General features: G+C 45.1%; 1 protein-coding gene across 2 annotated transcripts in view; it reads left to right on the top strand.

The window, feature by feature from the left end:
- Positions 1-14327, top strand: part of BUB3 (BUB3 mitotic checkpoint protein) — a 25127-nt gene extending 10800 nt beyond the window's left edge. For both annotated transcript variants that reach the window (XM_077455578.1, XM_077455577.1), the window contains exons 2-7: positions 4616-4810; positions 4939-5008; positions 9424-9575; positions 11704-11862; positions 12313-12490; positions 13634-14327. In XM_077455578.1, coding sequence (XP_077311704.1) covers positions 4616-4810; positions 4939-5008; positions 9424-9575; positions 11704-11862; positions 12313-12490; positions 13634-13854 — 975 coding nt within the window. In that variant the 3' untranslated portion in view covers positions 13855-14327. The remainder of the gene's footprint in view (positions 1-4615; positions 4811-4938; positions 5009-9423; positions 9576-11703; positions 11863-12312; positions 12491-13633) is intronic.
- The last annotated feature ends 1020 nt before the right edge of the window (positions 14328-15347 follow it).

Raw genomic sequence — 15347 nt, 5'->3', positions numbered from 1 at the left:
GGCAATTTGCCGAAAGAGAAAAGCGGCCGATAATGGAGCCGAAAATGGGGCATGGCCTGGGTGGGGGGCGGGGCTCCGCCCCCCGCCCCTGGTGACGCCCATCATAGCGCAGGAGAGCCGCCTCCGCCGACTTTTTGATAACAGCGCCGGGAACATCCGCAGGATTGGACGGATGATCTGTCTATCAAAGTGCCCGGACAAGGGGGAGGGGCTGCGTGTGACGGCGCACGGCCGGGAACACACAGCAATTGAAATGAAAGCTGTGATGTTCCTGGCGCTGTTATCAAACAGGCGGCGGAGGCGGCTCTCTTCCCTGCACACAGTGCACAGGCTGGCTGCAAAATGGCACACAGGCTGCAATGGGACACACTGGCTGCAATGGGGCACACTAGCTGCAATTGGCTGCAATTGGGCACACTGGCTGCAATTGGGCACACTGGCTGCAATTGGGCACACTGGCTGCAATTGGGCACACTGGCTGCAATTGGGCACACTGGCTGCAATTGGGCACACTGGCTGCAATTGAGCACACTGGCTGCAATGGGGGATGCCTCCTGTACCACGTCCTCTGTCTCTGACCATCTCCTGTACCACGTCCTCTGTCTCTGACCATCTCCTGTACCATGTCCCCAGTCTCTGACCACCTCCTGTACCATGTCCCTCCTGTATAAAAATATTTTTTAAAAACAGTCATTTTCGGTATCGATGCTGTTTCGGTTTCGGTTTTCGGCCTAGTGTATTTTTCATTTTCGGTATCGGTTTCGGCACCAAAAAACCCATTCGGTGCATCCCTAGTTTTTAACATTGTTTTTAAAATGAATGTCATTTCTGATTGAAAACCGCATACACTGTCTGAAAATTCCTTTGACCAAGAAGTTTTCTATTATGTCCAAATTTTCCCATCACTGTGGTTGAAAATGACATTTATTTGACCCCACGAACGATCAGAAAATTTAACAAATGTTCTTAAAATGACTTATTTTTATTTTTTTACTTTACACACCACACTAGTTTTTTATTTTTTATTTTTTTAAGGTTATTATATTATATATATATATAAATTTTTTTTGCAGACACACTGGGGAATAAAATGTCAATTTCTGCAATATTTTGTCACACTGCATTTGCCCAACGGTCTTTCAAACACATTTTTTTTTTTGGGGGGGGGGGGGGGAAATACACTTCAATGAATAATAATAAAAATAAGTTGTTCCAATTTTTGTTTTAATGTGAAAGATGATGTTGCGCTGTGAGAATCGTGATCTATCATCTAAGCAAAAAAAAATTGTGATTCTAATTTTTAGCCAGAATTGTGCAGCTCTACAAGTTACCAGTTTAGCGTTGGAGGAGGTCTAGTGCTAGAATTGTTCTCGCTGTAACGATCGCCGGGATGCCTCACATGTGGTGCAAACCTTGTTTACATATGTGGGCGTGACCTGTGTAAGCGTTCCCGCACAAGGGTTTGGGTTTCTTTTTTTTTTTTTTTTTTTTTTTTTTTTTTTTTTGTAGTAGTACATCCCTTGTAATATGAATGAGACCTGACCGATCCTCTTTATACAGACATCTGGGGTCAATAAAACCCCAGATGTCTTCTCTACCTTGGAAAGCATCAGATAGAAAAAAAAAACATTGATCTCTGCTTTCCATGGGGGGGAAAAAAATGTCAGCGTTTACATGTTCCAGAGCCAGAAGTGAGGTGATGACATCACTTCCAGGTTTATAGAGATGGTCCACAGGCCGCTTGTAATGTAACCCTCTGCTGGATCAGATCTCCAACTCCCTGATAATGCAGGGGAGCCCAGAGAGGTGCTGTTGGGTGGTGGAAAGGGGCTGGATGTTCCCCCCCCCGCCTGTAAAAGCAATCCAGCAGCTAATCATCTCCTAAGATGCCTTTTACAATTTAGGGAATCACCAGCTGAAAACCAAGAGATCTGGATGATGATGGCTGTAGCTACAGATATGTGACTTAATACGGCCAGGAAGTGGTTATATCTCTAGCTCTTATTTGTTTTTTTGTTTTGTTTTTTTACTTTGCTTTTGGAGCAAAAAAAAAATCGCTAGGTTGGCAGGATCTTTATTGTACATTTTTATTCATTTTATATTGATCTGCTTTGTCTGGAGACACAAGTCCCTCTGTCTTTGCTCAGGGAACAGATTAGCATTGAACTTTGTACTGTAATTCATGTATCCAAGTTTAATGCTAAACTCCAGGCAAGCAAGAAAAAAAAAAGCAGAGTTGAAATGCATATCTAAGTACGATATTGCCTGCAAAAGGATTTGTATATCTGTCCATCCAGTCCTGAGATTTAAACAGCTCAGCCCAGTCTAGCAGGGCGTAAAACCTGATTTCTCTCTGCTGCAGTTTAAAAAAAAAAAAAAAACACTGTCTGCAGAAATCCCATGCGATCCGATTCCAGTGGGCGGGGAGGGAGTTCCTTCAGTATGGCTGAACTCTCATACGCATGTGATCTGCACAGCAACGCAGTGCAAATCACATGTTGATGTCAGACATCGCATATGTGTGAACCCACTTAGAAAAAACAAAACAAAAAAACTCTAACACCTTTAAGACAAAGGCATACTTGCTCATTATGGAATACTCACTTGAGATCGAAGCCCTCGCTGCATTGCTCGTACACCGCTCCGGCGGCTGACATCACTCCCGGGGGCGGTTACTTTCCGGGTATTGCGGCTCCGGCAATGTGATTGGCTGGAGCCGCGATGACGTCACTCCCATGCATGCACATGGTAATGGCATACTCACTGAAGCAACAGCACATACGTGCCATTGCTTTAGTTTGTGTCAGTGCGCATGTGCCAATGCCGGCAAATACAGGGGATGTTTCCTAAACCATGCAGGTTTAGGAGATATCTGGGGTAGCTACAGCTAAGTCTTATTATAGGCTTCGCTGTAGCACAAAGTGGTCTGTAAGGGTTCACAACCACTTTAAGATGCATTCTGTTTATATTGATCATGCTTTAGTACTGGCGTGTGCAACCGCAACACTCAAGCTGTTTTGAAACTACAAATCCCATCATGCTCCTGAAAAATCACACCTGTCGCTTTCAGTTTTGCAATGACTCATGGGACTTGTAGTTACCAAACTGCTGGAGTGCTGAGGATGCCTCCCCCCCGCTTCAGAATTACGAAATACCTTTATGCAGGCCGGTAGCAGTCTGGAGCACATGGACATTATTAAAAAAAAACCCTGCCCCTGGTTATTTCTGCATATTCATACAATGTTAAAGATTTTTCTTGAATGTTAAAGATTCAAGAATAAGTAAGCTGTAAATATTTCAAGGAACCACTTGTATGTGATTTTTAAAAATCAGCTATAGTATACATTAGAGCTGCGTGATCGAGATAAGATCACAATCTCCATTCACCACTATGCCTTATGCCCTATCCCTATACCTATGAGTATTAGCAGTCTGAGTCAGCTACCCCATATTATGAATATTAACCAGTTCCTGACCAGCGTGCGCAGATGTACGTCGGCAGAATGGCATGGGCAGGCATATTGGCGTACAGGTACGTCCAATCTTTAATGCCACCCTGTCATTGCAAGTGCGGCGGCGTGCTCGTGTGCTGGTCGGGACCCCCGTGAGTCCGGTCGCGGGTCCTGCGGACTCTATCGCCGCGGGCATACCCGCGTTCGTCTCACGGGGCGGCTGAACGGAGAGATGCCATTGGAAACAGCATCACCCCGTTCTGCCTAGCAACTAGTGATGATGATCTCTGCTCCATGTGATTGGAGCAGAGATCAGTGTTCACTAAATGAAAGCCCAACCCCCCCACAGTTAGTAACACACCCCTAGGAACACTTAACCCCTACACTGCCACCCACTGGTTAACCCCTTCACTGCCAGTGTCATTTACACAGGAATCACTGCATTTGTATAGCAGTGATTGCTGTATAAATGACAATGGTCCCAAAAAATGTCCGATGTGTCCGCCATAATGTCGCAGTCACAATAAAAATCGCTGATTGCCGCCATTACTAGTAAAAATTTTTTATAAAAATGCCATAAAACTATCCCCCATTTTGTAAACGCTATAACTTTTGCGCAAACCAATCAATAAATGCTTATTGCGATATTTTTTGAAAAAAAAAAAAATGTAGAATACGTATCGGCCTAAACTGAGGGGAAAACATTTTTTTTTATATATATTTTTGAGGGATATTATAACAAAAAGTAAAAAATGCGTTTTTTTTTTCAAAATTGGCGCTCTATTTTTGTTTATAGCGCAAAAAATAAAAACCACAGAGGTGATCAAATACCACCAAAAGAAAGCTCTATTTGTGGGAGAAAAAAAAGGATGTTAATTTTGTTTGGGAGCCACGTCACATGACCGCGCAATTGTCAGTTAAAGCGACGCAGTGCAGAATTGCAAAAAGTGGTTTGCTGGTGGCCAGCAAAATGGTCCGGGGCTGAAGTGGTTAATCAAATAAAGTTTTTGAGAATCGTGATCTTCATTCTAACCAAAAGAATCGTGATTCTCATTTTTCCTACAATCGCGCAGCTCTGGTTTACATATTCCATTCTGTTTGCAATCCATATCAATCATTATGAGCATATTATTTTTACAAATTTTTTTTTTTTTTTTTTGCAGATGACTGGTTCCAATGAATTTAAGCTTAGCCAAGCCCCTGAAGATGGGATATCCGCTGTTAAGTTCAGCCCAAACACCTCCCAATTCTTATTGGTCTCTTCCTGGGATTCCTCCGTCCGCCTCTATGATGTTCCTGCTAACACTATGAGGCTGAAATACCAGCATGCTGGTCCTGTCCTGGACTGTGCTTTCTATGTAAGTATTTCAACAGCTCTTGTTCTCTTTTAATAGTTCGGCTTGATTCGGCATCTTGTTTCATTCAACACCAACTCATTCTAATTCTTACTAGTGAAACCATTGAATATCCCTTTTGTGTATTGCAGGATCCTACTCATGCTTGGAGTGGAGGTCTGGATCATCAGCTAAAGATGCATGACTTGAATACTGATGGAGGTAAATGGGCCATGGATGGTAGTATTCCCCACATAATACCCAACTGTACGGTATTACTAGCATTGTACTTTCTTTGCCCCGTGAATGGCTTTCCCTTTATAACCCGTGAACCATGCATTCCACAGAGGGTATCCAGGAAGACGGGTCCAATATAGTGCCCTGTCTCTCGTTAATAGATCCGTAGAAGGGGAATATCATACTGTTGGGGGTCACCGACTGTCAGAGGGTCTAACGCTGGCTGGTTCCACCCACAATTTAGAAATGTAAAACTTTTCTTTAAAAGTGGATGTAAGCCCAATTTCATGAAATCTGACCTGGGTACGATCTGTAGTGTTTACTTGTCTCTCTCCAAAGCCCTAAGTCCTGTGTCTTTATGCTGCTCCATTCTTCTGTTATCAGTATAACTTCTGACAAGTTCTCCAAGATGGGAGATGAAACCAGCTGGGAATGTGTGAAGGTTCAGATTTAAAAAAACAAATCAAACCTGACATGCTTGCCTCTGCTGTGCCTTTGGTTATGCACAGAGTGGCCCTGATTCTCCTCTTCTGGGCTCCCTCTGTGGCACTCCTGGCTCCTCGTCTCAAGTGTCCCATCGGAGAAGGGCTCTCCTACGGGACACCCATGAGGGAGCTCTCCCGTGTCCTTCTGCGTCTGACAGACAGCAGGGCTCGCCTTCGTCGCCCGCATCATTGGATTTGATTGACAGCAGCGGGAGTCAATGGTTGCCCTGCTATCAATCTATCCAATCCCTAAACACCGGCCGGAGCTGGTGTGCTCGTTCGATGCATTAAAGTGATTCCGTGCTGCAGCAGCCCCTCCAGAGCCCCCATTTTACTTGCCTGAACCTGATATTTCCAGTGATGAGGACAAGCACTGTTGTCTCGGGTCCTCATTGGATAGATTGATAGCAGCAGGAGCCATAGGCTCTTCCTGCTGTCAATCAAATACAGTGACACAGAAGCCGGGGGTGGGGCTGAGTCCTGCTGTCTGTCAATGGCCGCAGCAGTGGGACTCGGGAGGGCGCCCACACAAGTGCAGGTCAGCGGCGAGGTTGAGACGATTGACTAGGTGGTCCTGTGTAAGTTCATACAGACTTTTCTACAAAGGTGAACTGGCCCCATTCACACCTGAGCATTTTGTCGTTTCAAGCTACAAAACGCTGGAGGGGCGAAAATCAATTCTCTATGGAGATGGTTCACATCTCCACTCCAAAACACCTGAAGCCAGAAGATCCAACGCCTGGAGCTCAAACAGGTTCTGGAACATATTTTTATTTTTTTTTAAAAAAAATTTTTAACCACTTCCCGACCAGCGCACGACGATGTACGTCGACAGAATGGCACAGGCAGGCATATTGGCGTACAGGTATGTCCAATATTCAATGCCGCCCTGCCACCGGGAGCGCGCCGCCGGCGGCGCGCTCCCACGCTGGTCGGGACCCCCGTGAGTCCGGTCACGGGACCCGCGGACTCGATCGCTGCGGGCATCCCCGCGATCGTCTCACGGAGCGGCCGAATGGAGGAAATGCCGAGTAAACAGCATTTCTCCATTCTGCCTAGCAACTAGTGACGCTGATCTCTGCTCCATGTGATTGGAGCAGAGATCAGTGTTCACTAAATGAAAGCCCAACCCCCCCACAGTTAGTAACACACCCCTAGGAACACTTAACCCCTACACTGCCACCCACTGGTTAACCCCTTCACTGCCAGTGTCATTTACACAGGAATCACTGCATTTATATAGCAGTGATTACTGTATAAATGACAATGGTCCCAAAAATGTGTCAAAAATGTCCGATGGGTCCCCCACAATGTCGCAGTCACAATAAAAATTGCTGATCGCCGCCATTACTAGTAAAAAAAATAAAAAAAAATAATTTAATAAAAATGCTATAAAACTATCCCTATTTTGTAAACACTAACTTTTGCGCAAACCAATCAATAATCGCTTATTGCGATTTTTTTTTTTTTTTTTTTTTTTTTTTTTACCAAAAATATGTAGAAGAATACGTATCGACCTAAACTGAGGGAAAAAAATTGTTTTTTTTTATATATTTTTGGGGGATGTTTATTATAACAAAAAAGTTAAAAATAATGCGTATTTTTTTCAAAATTGTCGCTCTATTTTTGTTTATAGCGCAAAAAATAAAAACCGCAGGGGTGATCAAATACCACCAAAAGAAAGCTCTATTTGTGGGGGGAAAAAAGGACGTCAATTTTGTTTGGGAGCCACGTCGCACGACCGCGCAATTGTCAGTTAAAGCGACACAGTGCCGAATCGCAAAAAGTGGTCTGGTCTTTGACCAGCAAATTGGTCCGGTCTGAAAGTGGTTAAGGCAGATTTGGGCATTTTTCTGTTTTACATTGGTGACCTTTTTGACCTGTAGAAAATGGCAGTAAAATCGCATAACTTTCTGCCTGAAAATGGTATGCTGAGGTGTGAATGGGGCCTTAGTGAATGGTAAGATCTCCAGAAAATGTGCAACGATCCAGTTCACAATGTAAATGCAACTTTAGCCGGTATATTTGATCCACAGGTTTGGCTTTCGGCTATAGACCGCTTCGTTAAGCGTGTGTTTTTTTTCTGTGCCTTGAGTGTTACAGGGCGGCACAGTGGTGTAGTGGGTAGCACTCTCACCTGGCAGCAAAAAGGGTCGCTGGTTTGAATCCCAACCATGACACTACCTGCCTGGAGTTTGCATGTTCTCCCTGTGCCTGTTTGGGTTTCCTCCTATACTCCAAAGACATGCAGGTAGGTTATTGGCTCCTGTCTAAGTTGGGCCCCCTAGTATGTATGGATGTGTGCTAGGGACCTTAGATTGTAAGCTCCTTGAGGGCAGGGACTGATGTGAATGTACAATGTATATGTAAAGTGCTGCGTAAATTGACGGCGCTATGTAAGTACCTGAAATAAATAAAATATCTTGTCATCTGGGTTTTAAATCGGAGCGTTTCTCCTCCACATGCAGCTTGATTTTTCCACAATATATTTGCTGTCTCCGGTGCCTTCATATTTATGGTGGCTGTGTGTGCATACACACATGTATGTGTCTGTTATATTCTATATACCGTATATACTCGAGTATAGGCCGACCCGAATATAAGCCGAGGCCCCCAATTTACCCCCAAAAAACTGGAAAAAATTATTGACTCGTGTATAAGCCGAGGGTGAGACATGCCTGTCCATCCCTGTGTGTCCGTCCATCCCTGTGGGTCCATCCATCCCTGTGTGTGTGTCCATGCATCCGTGTGTGTGTGTGTGTGTGTCCGTGTGTGTGTGTGTGTCCGTGCAGCCTACCTGTGTCCAGCCTGCCTGTGTCCGTCCAGCCTGCGTCCCGTCCAGCCTGCGTCCCGTCCAGCCTGCGTCCCGTCCAGCCTGCGTCCCGTCCAGCCTGCGTCCCGTCCAGCCTGCGTCCCGTCCAGCCTGCGTCCCGTCCAGCCTGCGTCCCGGCCCGGCCCGTCCCGGCCCGTCCCATCCCAAGCCGAGCCTCCGTCCTTCAGCTCTTCGTCGGCGGCCATTCTAGGATTCAAAAGCCGCGCCTCCGTCGGTGATAGGCGGAACACTCAATTTCCCACTGACTGCTGTTCCGCCTATCGGATGTCCGTGATAGGCGGAACACTCAATTTCCCAGCAGCCTGTGTTCCGCCTATCACGGGCATCGTCTCATCCTCGTCCGTAGTACGAGGATGAGACGATGCCCGTGATAGGCGGAACACAGGCTGCTGGGAAATTCAGTGTTCCGCCTATCACAGGCGAAGGCGGAGCCGGAGGCGCGGCTTTTGAATTCTAGAATGGCCGCTGTCTGTCTGCTCGACACGCTGATCGAGCGGGCAGACAGCGATGACTCGAGTATAAGCCGAGGGGGGCACTTTCAGCCTCAAAAAAGAGGCTGAAAATCTCGGCTTATACTCGAGTATATACGGTACTTGTGTGTGTGTGTGTGTGTGTGTGTGTGTATATATATATATATATATATATATAACACACACACACACACACACACACTTTTATTGTAGCAAATGAGAAACTGCACAATATTAAACACACACTTTTAATGCTTTTCATTTGGTCCATGTATAGCCATAAAGACACATCTAAATTATTGTCAACTTGCTAGATTTTGTTTTTTTCTGGGCTAATAAATAGTGTGTGTGTATATACATACACACACACTTTTTTTTTTTTTTTTTTTTTTATTTTTTTTTTTTAGCCCAGAAAAAAAATAAATCTAGCAAGTCGACAATAAGTTTAGATGTGTCTTTATGGCTATACATGGACCAAATGAAAAGCATTATAAGTGTGTTTTTAATGTTGTGCAGTTTCTCATTTGTTACAACAACTGCAGCAGTGTGAGTAGTCTGCACCCCTCTGGGCTCTATATATTGATTTTGTCTTTTTGTTATGACTGTTTTCAGAGAATGTGGTCGGGAACCATGACGCCCCCATTCGTTGTGTTGAGTTCTGCCCCGAGGTCAACGTTATGGTTACTGGTAGTTGGGACCAGACGGTGAAATTATGGGACCCGCGGACTCCATGCAATGCCGGAACCTTCTCTCAGCCAGATAAGGTGTGTACCAATTTGTGTGTAACCACAAGAAGTTGGCAGCATTGTGTGAGTTGCACACAGGGGCGTCACCTTGTCGGTGAAGTCGTGCTGCACAGCGGTGTCCCCCCTCCACGTTATGAAGTGCAGTTCAGAGCACGGCTAAAAGCAATTGTTTCTTGTGCGGACCTCACCTAAGATTATAGTGCTAGCATTTAAGTTATTACATCCTTTTTTCTCCTTCATATTTTCCACTAAGTTCCCGTGTCAAAATGAAGCAGGAAAGCTTTTCCTTCCAGTAAATCAACACAGCACTTCTGTGCCTGTGCTTCCCCTTAAATATACCGGCCAGTTTGGAGGCATCATTACCGGCTCGGCACTCCATCTAAATGGCCGTCATTTTTACCCCATCACGACTGAATCTACTTCTGGCGAGACCTTTGTGCAGAGCAGAATAATTGCATTGTTTCTCGGTTTGATTTATGGGTGTATGTGGCCAGTAAAAGCCTGTGATGAATAGCTGACAGGACAGCACATAATAGACAGCCACTGGGAAGCCGCCTACCTATTGGCGCGGACAGCTTGGCATGTCAGGGTTTTTTCATAGGGATTTTTTTTTTCTTCCTCCATACTGATAAATGTGTCCACCCACTCGGTTGCTTGACATGCCGGTTTGGGGTGATTGATGAGCCCGCTGACCAGAAAGACTACTTCCAATCCAGGTGTGACACCAGTTTGTAAAGAAGATTTAGGATTCTCAGCAAGATTGTTTCATTAGGCCTGCTTTTTTTTTTTTTCCTCTCCTCCATGCGTGCTTTAGCTGCAGTATGTCTTGGTAATGGTAGCAAAAGTCGTACCTGTAGCATTAGTGTAAAGTGGCTGCCGCAGCTGCCCTCATTTATAATTTTACTCCAATTCTCCTGTGGTGTTGGGCCAGCGTAACTTTTTTTCTTTTTTTTCTTTCTGCAGTTTGTGTACAAGACTTGGTACAAGTATTCTGTATTCCTTCATTTTACTCAGCAGTGCCAGCCTTTTCCTAAACTGCCTGGCTTATCTGACAAAAGTTAACCTGACTTCACTTTTAAAGTTGAACTAAAGCCACCAGTTTCCCAAAAAGCTCAAGTTAAAAAAAATAAAAAAATAAAAGTTCAATAAACGTTATTTAACTCTTCAACAAACATAATATTGTTTTCTGCAGTAGGTCCCCCCCCCCCCCCAACAGGCTGGTTTTACTGGTTGGCTGGTTGTCTCTACAAGCAATCTGCTCATATATGAATCTAAATTCGGATAGTTCTGCTGAACCAGCTGAATATCGATCCACCAATGGCTGACTTAAAGTGGTTTAAAAGGCAGAAGGTTTTTTTTTTATCATAAAGCAGTAGTAAACAGCTGAAATAACCCCCCCCCCCCCCCCCCCCCAAAAAAAAATCTACAAGACAATAGCATAATGTGCTAGTGTGCATCGCATACTCACACATTTATGAAATACCTTTTAGCATGAAGCTCCTGCAGCGTGCCTAGTAACTGCTGAGGGGGCTGACATGTTGCCTCTGCATTTTTCTTCTGGGTTCCGTGGGCTACGGCGCTGTGAGTGGCCTGAGAGTCCTTCGTTCCGTCACGATCCTCCGAACCATCGGAGCACATGCGCTGCTGTCAGCTGCTGCATGAAGGGTGATTATCTCAGAAAAGGTGCATGTTTAGGAGATATTCCTATTACCTACAGGTAAGCCTTATTATAGATATCTGAGATGAGGACAGGCTGCTCTGTGCAAAACCACTGCATAGAAGTGGGTAAGTAACACGTTTTGTTATTTTTAAAAAGGTTAAGGGTCATTGGGTTTTTGTTTTAGGGATTCAGCTGCTCCTGAGTTTTAAACCATACCCTAGTCACAATCATCGTGGCTGGCAGTCATTGTGACTGTCGGACACCCCGCTGTGCAGCGGGCACGCGCCTGCCATCACGACCACCACGAGGAAACATAAACAGTTGCGTGGTTTCACGTAGGGGAGCCAACCTGCCGCAGTAAAACTGCGGCGGCTGGTCTGGAAGCGGTTAAATGGCGTGTGTGTGTGTGTGTGTGTGTGTGTGTGTGTGTGTGTATTATAATATTTTTTTTTTATTTTTTTTATTTTTTTTTCCATCTCCTCCTAGGTGTATACACTGTCTGTGTCTGGGGACAGGCTGATTGTGGGCACAGCTGGCCGAAGGGTGCTGGTGTGGGATCTGAGGAACATGGGCTACGTACAACAGAGGCGTGAATCAAGTCTTAAGTACCAAACACGCTGTATCAGAGCTTTCCCAAATAAACAGGTAACGCAGACATTTCACTAACCATTCATTTTTTTTTTTACCATGGTCAAGATGCAGGCAAGTGAAAAGGATTTTGTGACTGCCAGCTTAAGCGGCTCGCTGATAATGGGTTGCTTTTACTAAACCAAGGCTGTCTTTGTTTCACAATAGAACTTTACTTGAAACATCCAGCACAGGGTTTTTTCCACTCCCTGCATATAAGACTTTTTGTTCTTTATCATTGCCCCAGGCAGGGAAAACAGATCGATGTGGTCTCCTCGCCGATTTTGGCTTTGTGCAGTGAGATTCTCCTTTTCATTACAACTTGTTAATTAAATGGCTCAAACATGAAAGTGAATACAACTGTGTGGCTTTTATTATTAAGCAAATCCTTGAAGACAGTTTTAGCAGGGATCACTTCCTGAGTGAAATAAACGCTGATGGGTCTAATTGCCACCTTGTCACACTTAGGGATATGTACTGAGCTCCATTGAAGGAAGAGTTGCTGTTGAATATTTGGACCCGAGCTTGGAAGTTCAGAAGAAGAAATACGCCTTCAAATGTCACCGGCTGAAAGAGAACAACATTGAGCAGATCTATCCAGTCAATGCCGTGTCCTTCCATAATTTACACAACACCTTTGCCACAGGTTAGTATAGATGGCCCCTGCTTGTGTTGAAATGGTATAAAAAAAATGTGCTTCAGGCGAAACTCCAGATATAAAAATATATTTAAAATATATTGTGTATCCCTTGTTCACTGGAAGTAGCTTTGTATATCTGTGCTTCAGTGAATAATTTTACGTATGTAAATGCTTTTTATGCTTTTTATGCTTCGGAGTTACATTTCTAGTTAAACCGGCGCCCTCCAAGCCGGAGAAGGAAACTGTCCATACCAGAAGTTTACCATAGAGAATCCGGCAGGCCAGATGGACGGGCCCCCCTGGCGTCTGACTGTTCGGGGGGGGGGAGCAATTGTTTTAAAAAATGCTGCCGCCTCGCAAGCCAGGATCATTTTTCATTTGTTAGGCTTCCCATCCTAGAGCCGAGATGTGGGGACTTATTGACCCCAGATCTTGCTGTAAAGAGGACCTGTCGCGCACTATTCCTGTTGCAAGAAATATCTACATTTGCGAGTCATTAAGATGAAAAACCTTCTGTGTGCAACAGCCCACCCTAACACATACCTGAACTCCATCTAGATCCAGTGATGCTGCAGGAGTGTCTTGGTTGCCTGGGACTCCCCTCCTTATTGGCTGAGACAGCAGTGTGGTGCCATTGGCTCCTGCTGCTGTCAATCAGTCAGTTAGCTAATCAGGTGGGGGGGGGGGGGGGGGGCAGGGCCATGGCCTTGTGTCTGAGTGAACACAGCTGCAGCTCCGGTGCATCCATAGCAAGCTATCTGGGGGGGGGGGGGGGGGGGCACTCAACAGGAGGGAAGGGCCAGGAGCACAGAAGAGGGACCTGAGAAGAGGAGGACCGGGGCTTTGTTCAAATCCACTTACCAGAGCAGGTAAGTATAACATGTTGTTTTTAACAAGACTTTAATATCACTTTAAGTGGAAATTGATGGTCTCCTGTGTCCCATATGGGACTTCTGGTCAGAGATTGTGGATTTGAGATTGTATTTTGAGAGCTAAAAAATGTATGCTGCAAAATGTGTGGTAAGCCAGTGTGTTGAGTGAAGAATCCATTGTTCTTTGTTATCTATGTACCTCCCTCCAGTCCTTTTCAAGTCCAGTAAAGGCCTTTCCTACAAGTTTAGTGATTTGCGTTTTCTCTACACCCTGCAGGTGGCTCAGACGGCTTTGTCAATATTTGGGATCCTTTCAACAAAAAGCGCCTGTGCCAATTCCACCGCTACCCGACCAGCATCGCTTCCCTGGCCTTCAGCAACGATGGCAGCACTCTGGCAATTGCCGCCTCCTACATGTACGAAATGGATGACATTGAACACCCTGAAGATGCTATCTTCATACGGCAAGTGACAGACGCTGAGACAAAGCCCAAGTGAGGCAGCGTCACCTGCCTTCCCTCCCCAACCCCCCCGCACCAAGATTTTTTTTATTAATTTTCCTTTGCCTCATGAATAGCGTTATTGATGGTAAAGGAAAGATAAGTATGGCTGACTGTAGGGCTGGGGAGATTTTATCACATCCTCCCAAGCTTTCAATATCCGTCAGTTGATAGACGTCTGACAGATAAAATTATTCTCAGTTGTTTTATACAGAAGCGTGTCGACCTCCTCTGCATTTCTTGCCCTTCATTATCGGAGGACTTCTTACTGTTGACTTTGCTTCAAATGTATTGAGGAGACGGCTGTTGGTTAGTCCTTATATTGCCTTGTGTCTTGTCACCTTTTCTTTGTTCCTATGTTTTTATTTTTGTACATGAAGTTACTTTCCCTGTCAGGATTGTATGTTTTTATTTTTTATTTTATGTAAATAAGCATTTTCACCCAAATAATAAATACGAGTCGGAACCTTTTGTGCTGAATTATCAAGTGCGCGTGTATAGAGCGTTATCTTCTGCACTGTGAAGTAAAGTGATGATATCCTCTGTGTCTAATATTTTATTTGGAATTCTAATAGTGTTGGTTTTTCAGATGCTGAAGGGGGGAAAAAAAATGGAGGAACTATATTCCTGTAACAGGCAATATTACAGAGGGCTTAGACATGGTCTCCAACCAGATGTATTACAGAGGGCACGTTAAAGAAAAACTCCAAAAGGTGTGTGTACAGAGGACACATAACCCCAAACCTAACACTAGAATAAAAGCTTAAATAACATGGCTTTGAGGTGCTTATTTTTTCTTTTTTTTCTTTCTAATTAACAGATTGACAATCATATAACTTGCATATATGGTGGCACGGTGGCCTCCCTCACTGCGCACACGTACCTAGTACGTGACCTTGCACTTCTTGATTTGGGGAGTGCCGCCGGAGACCCGCTCCCACTGAATATTAGGGATGTACCAAATGGGTTTTTTGGTACCGATATCGAAAATGAAAAATACACTAGGCCGAAAACCGATACCGAAACGGCACCGATACCGAAAATGACTGTTATTAAAAAATATTTTTATACAGGAGGTGGTCAGAGACTGGGGACATGGTACAGGAGGTGGTCAGAGACTGGGGACACGGTACAGGAGGTGGTCAGAGACTGGGGACACGGTACAGGAGGCGTGCCCCATTGCAGCCAATTGCAGCCAGTGTGTCCCATTGCAGCCTGTGTGCCATTTTGCAGCCAGCCTGTGTGCAGGGAAGAGAGCCGCCTCCGCCACCTGTTTGATCACAGCGCCGGGAACATCACAGCTTTCATTTCAATAGCTGTGTGTTCCCGGCCGCGCGCCGTCACACGCAGCCCCTCCCCCTTGTCCGGGCACTTTGATAGACAGATAATCCGTCCAATCCTGCGGATGATCTGTCTATCTAAGTGCCCGGACAAGGGGGAGGGGCTGTGTGTGACGGCGCGTGGCCGGGAACACAGCTATTGAAATGAAAG

This window comes from Lithobates pipiens, unplaced genomic scaffold, assembly GCF_037356315.1.
Source record: "Lithobates pipiens isolate NorthernLeopardFrog02 unplaced genomic scaffold, aLitPip1_a1.2 Scaffold_25, whole genome shotgun sequence".
NCBI lineage: Eukaryota > Metazoa > Chordata > Amphibia > Anura > Ranidae > Lithobates > Lithobates pipiens.
This window is presented reverse-complemented; position numbering and strand designations above follow the sequence as displayed.